At 48.9% G+C, this 20,202-nt stretch overlaps 1 protein-coding gene across 1 annotated transcript; it reads right to left on the bottom strand.

The window, feature by feature from the left end:
- Nucleotides 1-885: 885 nt before the first annotated feature.
- Nucleotides 886-20,202, bottom strand: LOC114783738 (alpha-N-acetylgalactosaminide alpha-2,6-sialyltransferase 5-like). The gene is made up of 5 exons (XM_028969248.1): nucleotides 20,078-20,202; nucleotides 19,764-19,940; nucleotides 8,089-8,501; nucleotides 2,858-2,965; nucleotides 886-1,626 (listed from the first exon to the last, which is right to left on the bottom strand). Exons 1-5 carry the CDS (start codon nucleotides 20,090-20,092, stop codon nucleotides 1,359-1,361), a joined length of 981 nt encoding a protein of 326 aa, XP_028825081.1. The 5' UTR covers nucleotides 20,093-20,202; the 3' UTR covers nucleotides 886-1,358.

Here is a 20,202-nt window from a genome sequence, read left to right on the forward strand (position 1 = left end):
CATCCAAACAGGACAAGTGCAATATGACCCCTGGTTGAAACAAATGACCTTTCTGTGCAAAAAAAAAAAAAAAAAAAAATCCAGAAACTGGTTTCCTAGCAACCGTGCAGTAACATCCTATTATTACACAAACTCGCCAGATACTCGTCCTTATAATCCTTGAACTTTGCAGCTTCTACAGATGGACACGTCACCAGCTGCTCTCTAAAAAAGTGCCATCCAATAGAATTACAGCGTATTAATTAGTATGATAGTGCATCTCAAAAAGAGGATTTTAATTTTATTCAAAAACCTAAAGCTTTAACTCTTCTGAACAATCACTTTGTATATAAATGAAGATACTTTTCGCAATTCTGTCATTCTGTATGTAATATTTTAATAATATGTGGAAAGCCTGCCCCCAAAATCTCACTTTCTAGACTCCTCCCAATTTGCTGCTGAGGATATACAATATGAAGCATGATAGAACCCAGCGAGTGGAGGTGGATAATCGTCCACAAGTGCAAGGTTGCAGGTTTTTATCTCACTTTTATATTTTATCCACCATTGTGTGGAATCTTATGTGTGTGTGAGCACAAAACTTGGTATTTTTATGACATTTTTTGTGTGTGGGGACGGAACCTTGATCGCTCATGGTCTTGAATCTGCGACCTTAGTGAATTTTTTTTATTAATATTGTTCATTTCTGAATATTGTGGGAAATCATGGCTTTAAAAGCATTCCTTCCCAAAGAGTAGGAGCATTTTTATTCCCCGAATTTCAAACAAAAACCGTATAGAATTTTCTTATATTTCTTGGTATTGTTGGATTGCTTAAATAACTGACCATATTTTTTACCATATTCTAGTTTCTGAACATTTTCCACTTAAAAACAGTGAAATGGAGCAACGACTGGAGTTTTTATTCAGTCAGGAGTGAAAAACAGAATAAATTTGCACTTGTTACGTTAATGAGTCTTTCCTCCTCGTTTAATTCCCTGTTTAAATGGCGCCAGTCATTCCCAGCCACCCGTCATTAACTGCATTTTTAAAAAAAAAAAGGACGCGGACCCATCCTGAGATGTGAGCTCCGCCCACAGGCTGCCACCAATCATCACTGGAGGATCAGACGGTGCTTTGATCTCGGTTTCTGCGCTCTGCTGAGTTCAGTCGCCGCAGGTCCGGTTCCGTCAGCAGAACGCAGTGGCGAAGCCTCCAATGAAGTCACTTCATTCCAGGAGGAAACGTTCCGAATGAAAGCCGGGACCCAGCGGGACCAAGGACTTTAAGCAGTGGAGGACATGGGAATAGTGTGCAGAGTCCCGTCTCTCTGCTGTTGACCTGATGGCCCAGACGGCGGGTCTCCAGCGGTCCCCTGAGTCACTGGCTCTTGGCAGTGGGCGGGGCAGAGGGCGCGGCGGGTACAGGCGCTGCGGCTGAAGAGTTTCTGGGCAGCGGTGGCGGACTCCAGTCGGGCTGGTAGAAGTGGATGTTGAACGTCCGAGCCCAGTTGGAGAAGACGCGTTTCTCTGTGATGAAGCGATGGTGGCTGCCACGCCGGCCGCGCTCATGGGAAATGTACATGGAGCATTCGTCCGGGCCCATCGGCTCGTAGTAATGATACGGCACCGATGGGTGCTGGGACTCCCTGCATGAGAAAGCAAATTCTAATGTCACTTTAACTTACAGACACAGCAGATACAGCTATTTAAATTGTTAAACACTGCAGCACAGCACACGGTGAAACATGTGCTCTGTATTTAACCATCACCCTTGGTGAGCAGTGGGCACCATAACAGGTGCCCAGGCATCAGTGTGTGGGGACGCTACCGAGATCAATGGGACCTTCTGATTACGGGGCCACTTCCTCAACCGCTAGGCCACCACTGGCTCTGAGGCGTGGCTTGTTTGCATAAATCTACATAACTTAGAAGGCATCTCAAAAAAGGAAATATATTTCCTATATTCATTAAGCAAAAAGAAAAATATTTTCGTTGATGATTATTGCTGATATGAGAATCAGAAATAAGGTATATGAAAGTATTACTATATTAACTACAATGACAAAAGGATTCCAAATGTCTGAATTCCTGAAAAGAATCTTTACAAAAAAAAGGAATCTGTAATTTTTCTATTTTTATGTATGTAACATCTGAATATTTTTATACTGTTGTGCTTGAGATACGCCATCGACCGCAATCTAATTCCTTGTATGTGCTCGCTGACGTACTTGGCCAATAAACACAATTCTTAGTAGACTTGTCCTGCTGGAATGAAGGTTTTTGACGCCATTCTTCAAATGCGCCGCATTTTCTCATCAGAACTGACATCCGGATCGGACAAGACCTTTTTTTTTACTGCTCTGACCTTGTGATGATTTTTGCACTCAGACAGGTTCCCCCTGAAATACGGCCAAACAGGCCGCTTTTTAAACCGGACTAGAAATGCAGCGCTGGAGGAAGTTTAAAGACCTTCATTTTGAAATGAAAAGCTTTGCGTGAAGCACTTCACCTTCTGAAAATCGGAGAAAGTTTGACTTTCAGAGGCTGATGAGCCACACCAAGGTCAGAGCAACGCAGAGTGGACCCAGAAAAATGAGCCTCTGAGCAGCAGGCATAATGGGCATTATGCGTGCATGTAATCTTTCATATGTACTTCATCTTTACATTTTACCCATTTTTTTCTCTGTTTAATGTTTAGATTGGAATTTGGTCATTTTTAATGACTTTACAGATCAGGCCAGTATAAAGACAGATTAAGGGTGCCGGATTATGATCTGCTAATTGCTTAATTATGAGAACAATGATGGGAGATGATGGGGTTTTTTTTGTGTGTGAAATTAAATGAGTTTGGCGCTATTTGCAGAGCCGGAGACTCACGGGCAGAAGTCAGGTGGCACCATGCCGTAAATGTTGATCCGGTCGCAGAGCTCCAGAGCGATGGTCATGGTGAACCAGCCTGTGCTCAGCCAGGAGTTGGAGATCCTTCTGGAGAGAGAACAACAGTTCAGTTCTCTCAGTTTTTTTTTTTAGTTTTTTTATGGCCCGCTGCAAGGATGTGGAAATTATTCTACAGCATATTAAAGGTGGGAGGCTGACAGATCAAAGCTCGCCTCCATTAAAGCTGAATTTCCACCGGTTCCCGACCAGGTCCTGGAGACTGCCTGATACAGACATATTTCCTGACACATGGATGCAATGGTGGGTGGTAGTAGCCTGGTGGGTAACACACTCGCCTATGAACCAGAAGACCCAGGTTCAAATCCCACTTACTACCATTGTGTCCCTGAGCAAGACACTTAACTCTGAGTGTCTCCAGGGGGACGACGACTCTAAATGTAAATGTAATGCAATGTTGGAAGTTGCCACCCAGTAATATGAATTTACGTATCAGGTATTAGAGCGAACAAACACCGTACATGCAGCAGCGGCGGCCGTGATTGATCCACCAACAACACACTGATTACCCAGACAGCCTTCGTTTTTCATAAATTAATAACCCAGCACTAGTTCATCTCACATTCATCTTGCACGCAGATGGGCCAGACGGACACTCCATCAGCAGCCCGTTCACACCCTGTCACATTGCTGCATCATGTAATAAAAAAGATCCTTCTGTTTGCTGTAGTGTGGAACAACAGCTTCTGGAGACCACAAGGGGGCGATAAAAAAAATACGACAGGATTTGTAGAGTAATTGGAGATGTAAGGATGCTCTCAGCGGAGGCGTCTCCCTCCCTTCCCCATCATTCCTACCTTGTAGTATCTTGAACAATACTGTATTACCATTGAAACATGAACGTGGCCATGCTGATGTTCGTACAGTAAATGCACGTGACCAGTCGTTAAATGTTCTCCATATAAAAATGCTGACTTCATCACCAGGATAACACATCGATCCCAGGGACCGATTTAGCCCCGTTCGAAGCTCCCTGCCATTCTGCATTTCCTGCTTCCTGGACACGGGTTCTGACCTCGGGAGACCTCAGTAAAAGCCTTTATTTGATTACGATTGTCCCCCTTCCACACAGTCCACACATCTCTGAGCTGCGAGGACGCTCACTGCCACGTTAAAGACGAGTACAATTACAAAACGTGTCGAAGCAGAAAGACCCGCAGGGGGCCGGCTGGATTATTCGCTCTTTTCTCTTCTTTGGGGATTAACAGCGGCCAAGAGCTGTACAAACCCGCCGGAATCACATCTAACACGGAATAATACAAGGAGGAACGCCTTCCCAAGTTCTACCAGAGGGTTTCAGCTCATCCTACAGCGGTACGGAGGCGGAACCAGAACGTCTTTGGAACCCTCTGCACTCCAGAACCTCAGAATGGTCAGCAAGTGCCACCCCACCCACCACGTGGGCACCACGAGGAAGGACATTCAGCTGCCTGCACACGTTCTGATCCAGACGTTTGTATACTAGAACACGTCTACGTGCTGGAGCAAAATCCTGTTTGAGGTGATGCAGAATAATGAAAGTAAAGTAAAAGTAGACAGTTGCAGTGAATGGTGGCGTCTCCACCAATACCAGTCCACTTTACATGACATGATGTCCAAAGAAACACAGAATGCTGCTGAATAAGTGAAGTGATGACACCGTGATGACACGGTGCAAACAGTGAAATGTGTCCTCTGCATTTAACCATCACCCAGAGTGAGCAGTGGGCAGCCATGACAGGCGCCTGGGGAGCAGTGTGTGGGGACGGTGCTTTGCTCAGTGGCACCTCAGTGGCACCCTGGCAGATCGGGATTTGAACCAGCAACCTTCTGATTATGGGGCCGCTTCCTTAACTGCTTGGCCACCAACTGTGATGGAGCTGAAACCAGGACTTCAGTATAAACCTTCATACTTATAAACGGCTTAAGCTGTTCAATTTTCAAACTTATGCTGGACTGAGGCCTTCGTTATCTAAAGCTGGACAGCGTGGAATATTAGTCACAAAAACCTTTATTTTCCCCCATTTGTTCATGTAAATATTAATCTTCCAGCAAAATGTCAATTATTAATAAACATTAGCGCCGCACGCTGTATGAATTTGAATTACGTGCAGCAGGTTATAAAGTGCAAGTTTTAAATTAAAAACGTGTGAAATAAACAGAAGCAGCAGAGTGACGAGCAATTCATCAGATTTCCTCCACTTATTGTTTTGTATTCAAAAGACAGTAGAGCTGGACTGTCGGAGTAAATCGCATCTCAGCAGGTTCATACGGGGACAATAAGTCTGGGTAGAGCTCGGCCTAAACAACAAGGACTCGGAAAATCTCTGCGGCGTCAGAGAAGCTGTTAAGACAGTAAACTGTCTCCAGGAGAGACGGGCAAAGACAGGTATGGCTCAGTTATGGCTCGTCTCTCGAGGACAGCTGTACTTGTCTTTTCCCGTCTCTATAGTGACGGCCGTACCCGTCTTTGTCCGTGTCTGTAGGGACGGACGTACCCGTCTTTTCCCGTCTCTGTAGGGACGGCCGTACCCGTCTTTGGCCGTGTCTGTAGGGACGGTCGTACCCGTCTTTGTCTGTATGGATGGCCGTACCTGTCTTTGTCCGTGTCTGTAGGGACGGACGTACCCGTCTTTTCTCGTCTCTGTAGGGACGGCCGTACCCGTCTTTATCCCTGTCTATAGGGACGGTCGTACCCGTCTTTGTCCGTGTCTGCAGGGACGGACGTACCCGTCTTTTCTCGTCTCTATAGGAATGGCCGTACCTGTCTTTGTCCGTGTCTATAGGGACGACCGTACCTGTCTTTGTCTGTGTCTATAGGGACGGTCGTACCTGGCTTTTTTCATCTCTGTAGGGACGGCCGTACCTGTCTTTTCTCGTCTCTATAGGAACGGCCGTACCTGTCTTTGTCCGTGTCTATAGGGACGGTCGTACCTGTCTTTGTCCGTGTCTATAGGGACGGTCGTACCTGTCTTTGTCCGTGTCTATAGGGACGGTCGTACCTGGCTTTTTTCATCTCTGTAGGGACGGCCGTACCTGTCTTTTCTCGTCTCTATAGGAACGGCCGTACCTGTCTTTGTCCGTGTCTATAGGGACAGTCGTACCTGACTTTGTCCGTGTCTATAGGGACGGTCGTACCTGGCTTTTCTCGTCTCTGTAGGGACGGTCGCACCCGTCTTTTCCCATGTCTGTAGGGACGGACGTACTTGTCTTTGTCTGTGTCTAGAGGGACGGTCGTACCTGTCTTTGTCTGTGTCTATAGGGACGGTTGTACCTGTCTTTGTCTGTGTCTATAGGGACGGTCGTACCTGGCTTTTCTCGTCTCTGTAGGGAAGGTCGCACCCGTCTTTTCCCATGTCTGTAGGGACGGACGTACCTGTCTTTTCTCGTCTCAATAGGAACGGCCGTACGTGTCTTTGTCCGTGTCTATAGGGACGGTCGTACCTGTCTTTGTCCGTGTCTATAGGGACGGTCGTACCTGTCTTTTCTCATCTCTGTAGGGACAGTCGCACCCGTCTTTTCCCGTGTCTGTAGGGACGGACGTACCTGTCTTTTCTCGTCTCTATAGGAACGGCCGTACGTGTCTTTGTCCGTGTCTATAGGGACGGTCGTACCTGTCTTTGTCCGTGTCTATAGGGACGGTCGTACCTGTCTTTGTCTGTGTCTATAGGGACGGACGTACCTGTCTTTTCTCGTCTCTATAGGAACGGCCGTACGTGTCTTTGTCTGTGTCTATAGGGACGGTCGTACCCGTCTTTTCCCGTGTCTGTAGGGACGGACGTACCTGTCTTTTCTCGTCTCTATAGGAACGGCCGTACGTGTCTTTGTCTGTGTCTATAGGGACGGTCGTACCCATCTTTTCCCGTCTCTGTAGGGACGGCCGTACCCGTCTTTGTCCGTGTCTGTAGGGACGGACGTACCCGTCTTTTCCCGTCTCTGTAGGGACAGTCGTACCCGTCTTTGTCTGTGTCTGTATGGATGGCCGTACCTGTCTTTGTCTGTGTCTATAGGGACGGTCGTACCTGGCTTTTCTCGTCTCTGTAGGGACGGTCGCACCCGTCTTTTCCCATGTCTGTAGGGACGGACGTACTTGTCTTTGTCTGTGTCTAGAGGGACGGTCGTACCTGTCTTTGTCTGTGTCTATAGGGACGGTTGTACCTGTCTTTGTCTGTGTCTATAGGGACGGTCGTACCTGGCTTTTCTCGTCTCTGTAGGGAAGGTCGCACCCGTCTTTTCCCATGTCTGTAGGGACGGACGTACCTGTCTTTTCTCGTCTCAATAGGAACGGCCGTACGTGTCTTTGTCCGTGTCTATAGGGACGGTCGTACCTGTCTTTGTCCGTGTCTATAGGGACGGTCGTACCTGTCTTTTCTCATCTCTGTAGGGACAGTCGCACCCGTCTTTTCCCGTGTCTGTAGGGACGGACGTACCTGTCTTTTCTCGTCTCTATAGGAACGGCCGTACGTGTCTTTGTCCGTGTCTATAGGGACGGTCGTACCTGTCTTTGTCCGTGTCTATAGGGACGGTCGTACCTGTCTTTGTCTGTGTCTATAGGGACGGACGTACCTGTCTTTTCTCGTCTCTATAGGAACGGCCGTACGTGTCTTTGTCTGTGTCTATAGGGACGGTCGTACCCGTCTTTTCCCGTGTCTGTAGGGACGGACGTACCTGTCTTTTCTCGTCTCTATAGGAACGGCCGTACGTGTCTTTGTCTGTGTCTATAGGGACGGTCGTACCCATCTTTTCCCGTCTCTGTAGGGACGGCCGTACCCGTCTTTGTCCGTGTCTGTAGGGACGGACGTACCCGTCTTTTCCCGTCTCTGTAGGGACAGTCGTACCCGTCTTTGTCTGTGTCTGTATGGATGGCCGTACCTGTCTTTGTCTGTGTCTATAGGGACGGTCGTACCTGTCTTTGTCTGTGTCTATAGGGATGGTCGTACCTGTCTTTGTCCGTGTGTATAGGGACGGTCGTACCTGTCTTTGTCTGTGTCTATAGGGACGATCGTACCTGGCTTTTCTCGTCTCTGTAGGGACAGCCGTACCTGTCTTTGTCCGTGTGTATAGGGACGGTCGTACCTGTCTTTGTCTGTGTCTATAGGGACGGTCGTACCTGGCTTTTCTCGTCTCTGTAGGGAAGGTCGCACCCGTCTTTTCCCGTGTCTGTAGGGACGTACCTGTCTTTTCCCGTCTCTCGCTTGAACAGCTCGTCGAACTGCTGCATCTTCTGCCAGGATATGATGTACACCTTGAGTTTGGGCAGAACCTGGTTCATGAGGCGCAGATTGTTGTAGACCAGGCCCTTCCCGTCCCGCCGCATGTAGGAACTGGGACCCCAGAAGATGAAGACCGTGTCCTGGCTGGAGTTGAGCAGCTCGTGGCTGCTGCGCAGGACGCGCTGCATGCTGGAGTGGGCGATGACCCGCAGGCTGGTGCGCCGGCCCACGTCCTGGCCGTAGCCGCGGGCGGTGGGGGCGTCGTTCATGCGGATGACGCACTCGGAGCTGTCGATCTCGTGGCCACGCCCGCTGCCCGTCAGGTGACCCGAGCTGGTGACCAGCGAGCAGCTGCTGCAGTGCATCTTCAGCGGCTGCAGGCGGGAGAGGGAAATGTCATCACAATTCACCATAAACAGAACTGGTCCATCATGATCTAAAGCAGCCTCACGTGGATTTAGTGGGACATTAACAAGATGAACTCATGTGCAGGATGAATAGGGATGCACCAATCCATAGGAGTAATATCAACTGGTGAGAGTCTGCCGATCTATGAAATGGATCTAATGTGTTAAGTTATTTTCTGTTTTCTACATTTACATTTACAGCATTTATCAGACGCCCTTATCCAGAGCGACTTACAATCAGTATTTACAGGGACAGTCTCCCTGGAGCAATTTAGGGTTAAGTGTCTTGCTCAGGGACACAATGGTAGTAAGTGGGATTCGAACCCGGGTCTTCTGGTTCATAGGCGAGTGTGTTACCCACTAGGCTACTAGCACCCTTACATATTAAATATCGTGTGGACGCAGCAGGTTGGTGGAATTGTGGTGGTAGTAGCCTAGTGGGTATGAACCAGAAGACCCAGATTCAAATCCCACTTACTACGATCGTGTCCCTGAACAAGACATTTAACCCTGAGTGTCCAGGGGGGGACTGTCCCTGTAACTACTGATTGTAAGTCGCTCTGGACAAGGGCGTCTGGCAAATGCCGTAAATGGCACAGCTATATTAATTGAACCATAGACGGTAGATGTATATATTGCGATGTATAATTTGATCTTTAAATTTAAACTCACTGTAACATATGTCCATAGCAAAAGCGCTGCATCAGGAAGTTATATCATAAACTTTTTAGAACATTGGCAAGTAGCCGTGAACGTAGAATTTTTATTGTGCAGATCTGCAAGTATAGAACATTTGAACATCCCTCCCATGAGCCCAGTAAAGTTAGCAGTGAGTTCTGTTAAATGTTAACACGCTCATTGTTAGTGAAATTAGTACAGATCAGGGGTTTGATGTACTGTGCCTGACCTGAACTTGGTTAAAACAAAAACCCGAATATGTAGCATTGAACGAGTCCAGTCCTCCTGGATACAGCGATGTACACCAACCTCGCTTAACTGGAAGAGGAGGTGGCGTCGCAGTAATTTACAATGATAACCTTGGTATTACTCATAAACCCGGACATGGATTTAACTCTTTTGAGATTCTCTATACCAACATACCCATGTAGTCTTGCAAAATAAAAATCATAAGTTCATTCCACTAAATCTTATTTATATGCACAGAGGTTTGTTAATATCCTACCAGATTTATCAATGCTGATCTACTCACTGACAGACCCCTCTGAACTCGACCAAGCAACCAAATGTCTGGAATTAACACTGCATAGAAAGTTAGATAATGTTGAGCTCCCCTCAAAAGGAACATAGTAAGAGATAAAAATTGAATACCTTGGTTTAGTGATCACATACGCTCGGAAATTATAACGTAAATGGCGTCGAAGTAAATTGAATGTATTCCGAATAGCGTGGAAGGAGAGCATTCTTAACTAGAGGAAGGCTCTTAGTGCGGCTCGATCGACGTATCTCTCCTCGTTAATAGACAAGAACCAAAATAATCCCAGATTATTATTCAAGTATTTATTTGTTTGATCAAGACAGCAGTCATCAAAACTCGACCAGGTAAATAAAGCACCTCATACAAGTAAAGAAAACAATATTTATATACAAGTCGCTGTATTTAATACCATCTCCTCCTCATTAAATATTCTAATTAAATTTGTACTCGGCACCGGCTGACATACAAACACCAGATATTGGTATCGGTATCAGAATTGCGAAAGCTGGACTGATGGATCTCCATTTGTTGTCTCAGATTCAGTTACATTAATATGTTTTAAGACCATTATGAATAAAATGTCAAACTGGAAAAAAAAGCAGGCAATAGAAAACTAGAGTCTAGAACCAGATGTACTAGCATAATTCACATTTACTAAAAAAATTTATAAAAAAATCCGGTCCAAGGTGTGACGAGATGATGGGTGTCTAACAGGAACATTTGGAATCATGATGAAGGCTACCAGCCACATCATTAAACCCAATCACAGGTGAAGTGTAAAGGTTCTAGAATTTGACGGGTTCTTTCAAAGGCCAGGATGGATCTCTGTCTTAAATGGAGAATCTGCCGATGTCTTCAAGTAAACTATGACCACATCTTTCAATCAGGACTCATTGAACTACACAACTTACACCAAAAACACACCTGTACATTGAAAGAAAGTGAAGTGATTTCCACATGTGATACACAGCAGCACAGCACATGGTGCACACAGTGAAATTTGTCCTCTGCATTTAACCCATCACCCTGAGTGAGCAGTGGGCACCATGACAGGCCCCCAGGGAGCAGTGTGTGGGAACGGTGATTTGCTCAGTGGCACCTCAGTGGCACCTTGGCGGATTGGGATTCGAACCGGCAACCTACTGATTACAGGGCCGCTTCCTTAACCTCTAGGCCACCACTGCCCCCTAGTGGCAAAGTAGCCAGGTCAACGGAATTTCAGTGTCCTTTCAGTATTTGTATAGTAGAGTGTTTTAAAGATCTGCTTCTGATGGCTTGGTACCATATACCTCAGAAAGTCATAGGTAGTTTATGCCTTAGTAGTTTATGTTCTCTACTGTGTGTGTGTGTGTCTGTTTCCCTTTAAGGTACTTGAGGGTACAGCCTTGTGATTGGGGACTCGGCGTAGTGCTCATGGAAGAGAGGATGTTATTGTGTTATCGTGGAGAGTTTTTGGAGTGGTCTGGAGCGCTGTTCTGTGCCGTAGTCCTTTTGTCCCCTACTCCTTGTGCGCTCCCTCGCTTTGTAAAAATTCTCCCTTTTGTGTGTGTCATGTTCCTCCCGTTAGTTGTCTAGCGCTGGTCTTTGGTTTGGTTGGTTTGCTTCACTTGCCTGCACTAGAAATAAACGCACTATTATAGCACTTTGGTTGCGTTAATGTGTGTTCCAGCAACCTATTCCCGTCCGTTTGTTGTTCACGTTCTCTACCCCGTCGACGGGGACGTGACTGAGTCTAGTAGAGTCTTTGCGGGACCTGCACAATGTTGCATCAAGTTTGTAAATCACTAAACTACCAGCATTCTGCCTTAACCATAAAAAAACCACAGTAAATGTGTATGAACAAGTCCGGGCCTCCAGGACACCCTGCAGTTTAACAAATCCCCCACAAAAGCCCCATTTCCCATCTACTCTCACAATCAGATCTGAAACGAGGCTGTTTTCCATGAATCATTCCCAATCATCGCCGGCGCAAAAAAAAACCCACCAACACATTGGTATTCTGCCGGTGATAAGGGCCCGCTAATACGGCTGGAGAGCGTGCTGGTGTTGAGGGGATGGAGGGAAGCGTTGCATCTGCGCGCCTCTCCACCGACGCGCCGCCGCGCTGTTTAAAGCAATGAGATGCAAAAAGCCCGAGCAGAATCTCGGTAATTTGTCCTGGATGATGGCTCGTGCTGCGAGGAAAATAATAAAGAACAAATGGCGGCGGCGCGCTTTTCCCCTGGCCGCGCTCCGTTATGGCGTATTTGCATGCGCGGCTCCGCTCGGCACGATGATGGAATAAAGAATTCCGGTTCTCCCGGGAGGGGGAGGGAGAACAAGCCAAGATTCAGCAGGTAACGGATTCCGTCGTCGCCAGAGGCCGAGCAGGGTGAGGACGAGGTGGCCGATCAGACCTGTCAGCTGTCAGCACCGTGCTCCTCACGCTGGAGCAGAAGGACTTGCAATGCATCTGATTTCCTGCTGAAGGTGAATCATTTTTAGAGTTTCCGATCCAAACCACAGCTCTTCATATAATCCACTTCAAACGCTAGATCTCAGAAACACACGAGTGCCAGGGTCAGAGGCAACGTTGGTGATCCATCAGGACGCTGAGAACCTGAGAGCAGAACAACACGATGGTCAGAAATACAAGGCTGGACGCTAGTGAACGTTCCACACGTTCTACATCTTATAGGGCCAGTGGTGGCCTAGCGGTTAAGAATCCCGATCTGCCAAGATGCCACTGAGCAAAGCACCGTCCCCACACACTGCTCCCCGGGCGCCTGTCATGGTGCCCACTGTTCACTCAGGGTGATGGTTAAATGCAGAGGACAAATTTCACCGTGTGCACCGTGTGCTGTGCTGCTGTGTATCACATGTGGAAATCACTTCACTTTATATAGCAGCAGGAAAAAAACAGACCCCTCGCATTCTGCATCCTGCAAAGTCTGTGAGGGTTGAGACGTATGGAATTCTGTCACCCAGCTACAGTGGAACCTGATGGTCCAATCTGTCACCAGAGTTCATGACAATTATGACACGTTCAGCTTCCCCTACTTGCTGTTATTTTGTGGTGCAAGCAGATGTGATAATAATAAAACCCACTTCACGTTTCTTCAGGAACCAATCGGTGTCAGAACAGGCCGTAATCACCTGAGAAGAAGCAGACCGGTGGATTTGCTGCTCCTAGGCAGGCTGAAGGAGGAGATAGGCTGTAATAGAAGCACTGAAAGCCCGTAATCATGTCGCCCAGCAGGCATCCGAGGATCATTCCTCCCACGGCACGAAACGGCATTCAGCCCCTTCTCCTTCAGATAAGCCTGCCGCCAAATTGCAGAGCAAAAGACCCGGCGAGAAAGACAACAAGCAGCCGAATCCGCCCCATTTCATTATTCCCACCAACAAGAGGTTTTAAAAAGCCGGCAACACCAAGGACGAGGTCAAAAATGATGTAATCAGGCCCGCCGGAGAAACCAGAACCTGGAACCAACGGAACCGAGGAGTTTTGCTGTCTAGAGATGATGAGGGTCCCTGGTGGGACGACCTGGTTTCAGGCTGAAGATCAGAGCACGAAAAAAGGAGCCGCTAATGAAGGGGGGAGGGAGCCGGCGTGGGGAAATTACGGGAAAAGCCATCAGCCACCAGCCACTCGCTCCGCTGACAACTGGGGCTCGGGGGCCTGCTGTGAGATTTTAATAGCGTTACACGTTGTGCGGTTATTTTTCCTGCCTCCGCTGCGCTAAAGAGACGCCACTTAATTATCAAGGTTGAGAAGAAGCGGCTGTGACCTACAGAGGGACAATTAGAGCCCCCGAGCGGAGACGCCGGTGGACGTGTCTGCTGTCGCGCGCTTGTTGCGGAGGTCCCAGAATCCGGAAATAACTTCCAGTTCTGGTTCATCCGCTCGTGTGGAGATTCGGCCGTTCCTCCGTCTGCTCCACCTGTCAGCACATCTTTATCTACACCCGGTCATCACACAGGTCAAAGCTGTAGAAGCGTGGTGGTTTATGGTGAAGGAAGGAAGAATAAGGAAGAGAGTCCGTTTCTGGGCGATGAGGATGGGGATCATAGTCACCTCCCCAGACCCCCCCCTCAAATATTAGCATCAATCCCAGCAGCGAGATGCTCTGCAGCGATAAGCTGCTCCTTTCAGGGAGAATGATCGTGGGACAAGCTGAGGATGGTGCTGAGCAGAATGGAAAGTGTTTTGAGAAAGACCACCGGAGAGGGTGATGGAGAAAGTACATAGTGTGGTAATGAAGCAAACCGCATGGAATTTGTTTTCAAAAGCTTCTGAAATTATTTGTAAGACAGATGAAATCCACCAAGCCACCATTTCTTTTCATCAAAGAATCCTGATGAGCACGAAGACAAGAGCCTCTGGCCTCTACATCTAATAAAGAATGCAGTATCACCTTCCTAAATTCTCCCACACCACCACACTGGTACGTTCCCTCCACTGGATCCCAAAATCGGCTCCAGCCGGCCTCCACAACTAATACAGGATGCAGCAGCACCTTCCCAACTTCTCCACACCACCACACTGCTAGGTTCCCGTTTTAATTCCAGCGTTCTGATTGGTGAACTGGTGAATTACTGAACATTAGTGACCACGCCCACTACCGACACCAACATGCAGGTTATCCGGCGCTTTAATTCCAGCATTCTGATGGGGGAACTGGTGAATTAGTGAACATTAGTGACCACGCCCACTACCAGCACCAACATGCAGGTTATCAGGCGCTTTAATTCCAGCGTTCTGATTGGTGAACTGGTGAATTTGTGAACATTAGTGACCATGCCCACTACCGACACCAACATGCAGGTTATCAGCCGCTTTAATACCAGCGTTCTGATTGGTGAACTGGTGAATTTGTGAACATTAGTGACCACGCCCACTACCGACACCAACATGCAGGTTATCAGGCGCTTTAATACCAGCGTTCTGATGGGTGAACTGGTGAATTAGTGAACATTAGTGACCACGCCCACTACCAACACCAACATGCAGGTTATCAGGCGCTTTAATTCCAGCGTTCTGATGGGGGAACTGGTGAATTAGTGAACATTAGTGACCACGCCCACTACCCACACCAACATGCAGGTTATCAGGTGCTTTAATTCCAGCGTTCTGATGGGTGAACTGGTGAATTTGTGAACATTAGTGACCACGCCCACTACCGACACCAACATGCAGGTCATCAGGCGCTTTAATTCCAGCGTTCTGATGGGTGAACTGGTGAATTAGTGAACATTAGTGACCACGCCCACTACCAACACCAACATGCAGGTCATCAGGCGCTTTAATTCCAGCGTTCTGATGGGTGAACTGGTGAATTAGTGAACATTAGTGACCACGCCCACTACCAACACCAACATGCAGGTTATCAGGCGCTTTAATTCCAGCGTTCTGATTTGGGAACTAGTTAATGTGACCGTGAGCCAGGAGAACATGAACCAAGATCTGACAATATGCAAACCTTCTACATTTTGTCAAGTCACAATATAAGACACTGTCATGTGACAGCTGATGAAGGACGTTCACACTCTGTTCACAGACATTTCTCAGTCTGACCTGAGGCTGAGACAAAAGAAGCTGAGGCGCCGTGATTTATCTGCAGTCAATTACAGGCCAAACCAACACAGCAGCAGCTGCTCCACTCCTCCATCCTCCCTGCAGCCCATCACATGACTCTCACCTCTTTATCTGATGATGATGGTGATAATGATGATAACGTCGCTCGTCTTTTGTCAGGCTGTAGAATGGTGGGGGGAACATTAAGAAGCAGCACTGGTCTGACGGACGAGTCCCCGTCACGTCTCTCAGGCTCAGCCGCAGTGACTGCATTCGCCTGTGGCACTAGCGGACACGACATTGTGGCGTTAACTAGCTCCGCCCGGCAGCAGTGGAAACGTGGTGCGTGCTCGATAGTTATTCTCGTTCTACCTGTGGGGTGTTCAGGTTCGGTGTGAGAACAAGTCCCGCCTTCACCCGCCCAGGTCTACTGTGACCATGCAGGGGACGGTCACAGCTCGCGGTTATGGCCAGCGCTGGAAGAGCTTTTCAATTCTACCGACACGACACACAGAACTGTGCAGGACGCTGAAGAGGCTTCATCATCTTCATCATCTTCGTCAGTGCATCTGTAAAACGGAGGCGGCGCTCATCACCGCTGGAGCCGGACAATTGAATTAACACCAACAAGATGCAGAACTATTTGCATATGAAAATAAAACGAATGTCATTAATATGCGGTATTTTACGTACAGTTCTGTACAAAACCACTGTTAGTCTTAGCCGCTAGTGTCCGTGTGACCTGAGGCTGAGACAGAAAGGGCGTCTGGTAAATGCTGTAAATGTAAATGTAGTCCTGGAGGACGGTATTTCCTCTTCAGGTTTGTAGGCCACTGGGCTTCTGTCAGAAACAGAGAAGAACAGTCGAGACGTGAAAGGAGAAGAGCGGAGCTGAGGCGCCGTGATTTACAGGCCAAACCAACGCAGCATCAGCAGCGCAATTTGATCAGACATGGATCAAATATTGATTTGCCTAAAGCGATTATTTCAGAATTTGCTTCTTTCCATGAAACAGTGGTGTGGGGCGGCGGTGGCCTAAAGCGGGTAAAGAAGCGGCCTCGTAATCAGAAGGTTGCCGGTTCGAATCCCGAATCGCCAAGGTGCCACGAGGTCCCGTCCCCACGCGCTGCTCCCCGGGCGCCTGTCATGGGTGACGGTTAAATACAGAGGACACGTTTCACCGTGTCACCGCGTGCTGCGCTGCAGCGTCTCACAATGACAGTCAGTTCACTTTCACTTCCCTTTCAAACAGTGACATGACGTGTGTAGAGAAAGAAACCTGTTGGATGTCCACACCCGCCCTAATTCCCCACAGACCCGCCTCTCATTTTCTACTGTAATTAACGGACATTTAGCAGGCGGGCGGGGCGGGCGGGGCGTGTAGGCTCAGGCGTGATCCATTTCCCAGACCTCTCAGGCGTGTTTATCTTCCAGCGTGGAGTTTTATCCAGAACGAATTGCGATGCGCAGGAGACGATGGCTGTTTGAGCAAGAATTGGTTACTGAGCAGGGGATTGTGGGTAACGGGGGTGTCATTCCTCTAGCTTCCTCTTACAGCAACGGCCAGACTGGCGTCACAAATGGACCTGCGGGGACGTCCTTTCCCGGAATGGTGTTTACGCTCCTTTTATTCCGAGTCCCGTCTACGATCTATTACCCTTGATGTAGTAAAGAGGCGGTTGGAGGCGCTCCAGAGCGGCGAGGTAATTAATCGCCGCGTGCGCCGCGTGCTGACCATCTCTGGGGGAACGCTATCGGCAGAAGGATTTCCATCGAAAAACCCCAAGAACAGCTTGATCGTTCTTTCCTCGGCGCGAGCGGCGGGCCCATCAGTCACCGCTAAACGGGAGAATAACGCTCCGGCCGAGAAGAATCGCCGATTAGCCCGCAGCAGGCCGCCGGAGCGGCGTGAAATTCCTGCTCTCCACCGGGTGCGACGCAGAGGGTCGAGGGAGTCGGTCCTGCATCCCTAATTCTGGATGGCCTCAAAGTGAAGTGATTGTCACATGTGATACACAGCAGCACAGCACACGGTGGACACAGTGAAATTTGTCCTCTGCATTTAACCCATGTGGGCAGCCATGTGTGGATGGTGCTTTGCTCAGTGGCACCTTGGCAGATCGGGATTCGAACCGGCAACCTTCTGATTACGGGGCCTTAACCGCTAGGACACCACTGCCCCACCTCGGGTCGGAAACGCAACTCCTGTCCACATCACAAAACCCGATCAAAGTTGGTAGACCCGCCTCCTCTGCTCAGTAGCGGACGAAATTTACCTGCAGGTCGTTCCCCAGAACGTAGGATGGTTCATTAATGAAACATCTTAAAACACAGCATGAGAGCAGATACCAGCAGAAACCAGAGTCCGGACTGTTCCCTGCTCCACGCCTGAGACCTTCTGAAGGACAGCGAAGCCTTCAGGACGAGTCTGAGGAGACGCAGCATCTGCTCCTGTTCCTCAGCAGGAGAACGTGGTGGGAGTTCCTTCCAGGGAAGGATCCTGGAGCACAACTCACTATTCTTCTGCCGCTCTGCAGTTAAAGGCGGATTCTTCAAATTCAGACAATGAGACATTTTCCAACACGGCTTTACGCTGTAAGCAGGATTAATTCTGCAGCGGCAGCTGATCCAGGTCAGTGGGAGAAACGCGGGTTCACCAGAGTCGACTTGGATTAAAGCTGACAAAGTAGGGGCCGTGTAAACTGTCAATCATGCCTTTTACAGGCTCCTCCCCTCCTTTAAACTCATGCTTGAACAAAAACATAATTTCACACCAACAAAACGGGAATTTAGTTCCTCCATTTCTGTAAATCCTGCTGATTCCTGCAGAGCAGCAGGACGCCAATTTAAATCCAATATTTAGCAGTAATATGCAAGTTTGCATTGAGGGGTGGTGCCGGTTCAATTTAAGCAAGCACCTTACGCTGTTCAGGCTCCTTGCATCACGTCTGATGCCTGTAGGATGAAGAACTATGTTCATGGAACATCTCCATCTTCTATTTAATGAAGAGAAAGGAAATCATGTGCATTTCGCGTGAAGCGGACAGAGCCGAGCGTTTTCATTTAAAGATGAAATGCTCCGGTATCCAGTATCCGGTATCCGCCACCGCCGATGCCTCCTAATCCCTCCCTCACCAACAAGGCCACCACAGAACAATGCGGCGCCCGGAACATGCATTTAACAGATTAACGGCTCTCAATGACCCGGATAGCCTGCTTCTCTTCTCCCACAAAGAGGTTTTTATCAGAACCACATCTGCTGCGAGGCTCCTCCCCCTCAGAAGAGAAATCCTCACCGACCCGGCATCCATAAATCACCAAACCAGCCACCTGCGAACAGGTGAAGGTGGAGTGGAACTGGAGGAAAACCGGCGTCACATGGTCCCACCAACTTCAGACCAGGAACCCACATTAAAAATCCCACTTTTTAGTGTTCCAACCCCCACCTCCTCCATCACTTGATTTGAGCTGGAGGAGATGAAGTGGTGAAAACCGGCGTCACATGGTCCCACCAACTTCAGACCAGGAACCCACATTAAAAATCCCACTTTTTAGTGTTCCAACCCCCACCTCCTCCATCACTTGATTTGAGCTGGAGGAGATGAAGTGGTGAAAACCGGCGTCACATGGTCCCACCAGCTTCAAACCAGGAACCCACATTAAAAATCCCACTTTTTAGTGGTCGCATCCCCACCTCCTTCATCACTTGATCTGACCTGGAGGAGATGAAGTGATGAAAACCCGCGTCACATGGTCCCACCAGCTTCAAACCAGGAACCCACATTAAAAATCACACTTTTTAGTGGTCGCATCCCCACCTCCTTCATCACTTGATCTGACCTGGAGGAGATGAAGTGATGAAAACCCGCGTCACATGGTCCCACCAGCTTCAAACCAGGAACCCACATTAAAAATCACACTTTTTAGTGGTCGCACCCCCACCTCCTTCATCACTTGATCTAACCTGGAGGAGATGAAGTGGTGAAAACCCGCGTCACATGGTCCCACCGGCTTCAGACACGGAGCCCACATTAAAAATCCCACTTTTTAGTGTTCCAACCCCCACCTCCTCCATCACTTGATCTGACCTGGAGGAGATGAAGTGGTGAAAGCCTCCATGACATGGTCCCACCGGCTTCAGACACGGAGCCCACATTAAGCCCCATTAAACCTGATCTGAACTGGAGGAGATGAAGTGATGAAAACACCGTCACATGGTCCCACCAGCTTCAGACCCGGAGCCCACATTATAACTCCCACTTTTTAGTGGTCACACCCACACCTCCTCCGTCACTTGATCTGACCTGGAGGAGATGAAGTGGTCAAAACCGCCGCTAAACATGGTCCCACCGGCTTCAGACCCGGAGCCCACATTAAAAATCCCACCTCCTCCATCACTTGATCTGAACTGGTGAAAAGTCCCAGTTGTCCAGCAGATCTGATGGTCCCTGCTCACCTTGTGGTCCCTGATGCTGCTGTAGCCCTGCAGGGCGGCCGCCGGGGCTCTGTGCGTCCTGGCGGGCGCGTCTGTCTTGTCGCCGGAGCCCGTGGACGCGCCGCTGAAGCTGCCGCTGTACAGCAGGAGGACGCTGGTGAACATGGTGACAGCTCCAAACACGGCGAGCCGATGGCGCTGCAACGACATCAGACGAAGAACGTGTTCGCGGCGTCCCCGCATCACAGGTCGGGGACCGGTTGCTTTGTCTCCGAGGAGCGGGGTTCTCCGGGGGGGACCCTGCGCGCCCCGGGACTTCCCCGCCAAACTCTTACCGTCGCCGTCTTCATTTTCCCCGCGCTGGATCACGCCAGACGATCCCGTCCCATCCCGAACCCGCTCCGACCCAGAAGATCGGGACCAGGCGCGCCGCGCAGATGTTGGCGCTGCACCACTGCAT

Source organism: Denticeps clupeoides, unplaced genomic scaffold, assembly GCF_900700375.1.
Source record: "Denticeps clupeoides unplaced genomic scaffold, fDenClu1.1, whole genome shotgun sequence".
Taxonomy (NCBI): Eukaryota; Metazoa; Chordata; class Actinopteri; order Clupeiformes; family Denticipitidae; genus Denticeps; species Denticeps clupeoides.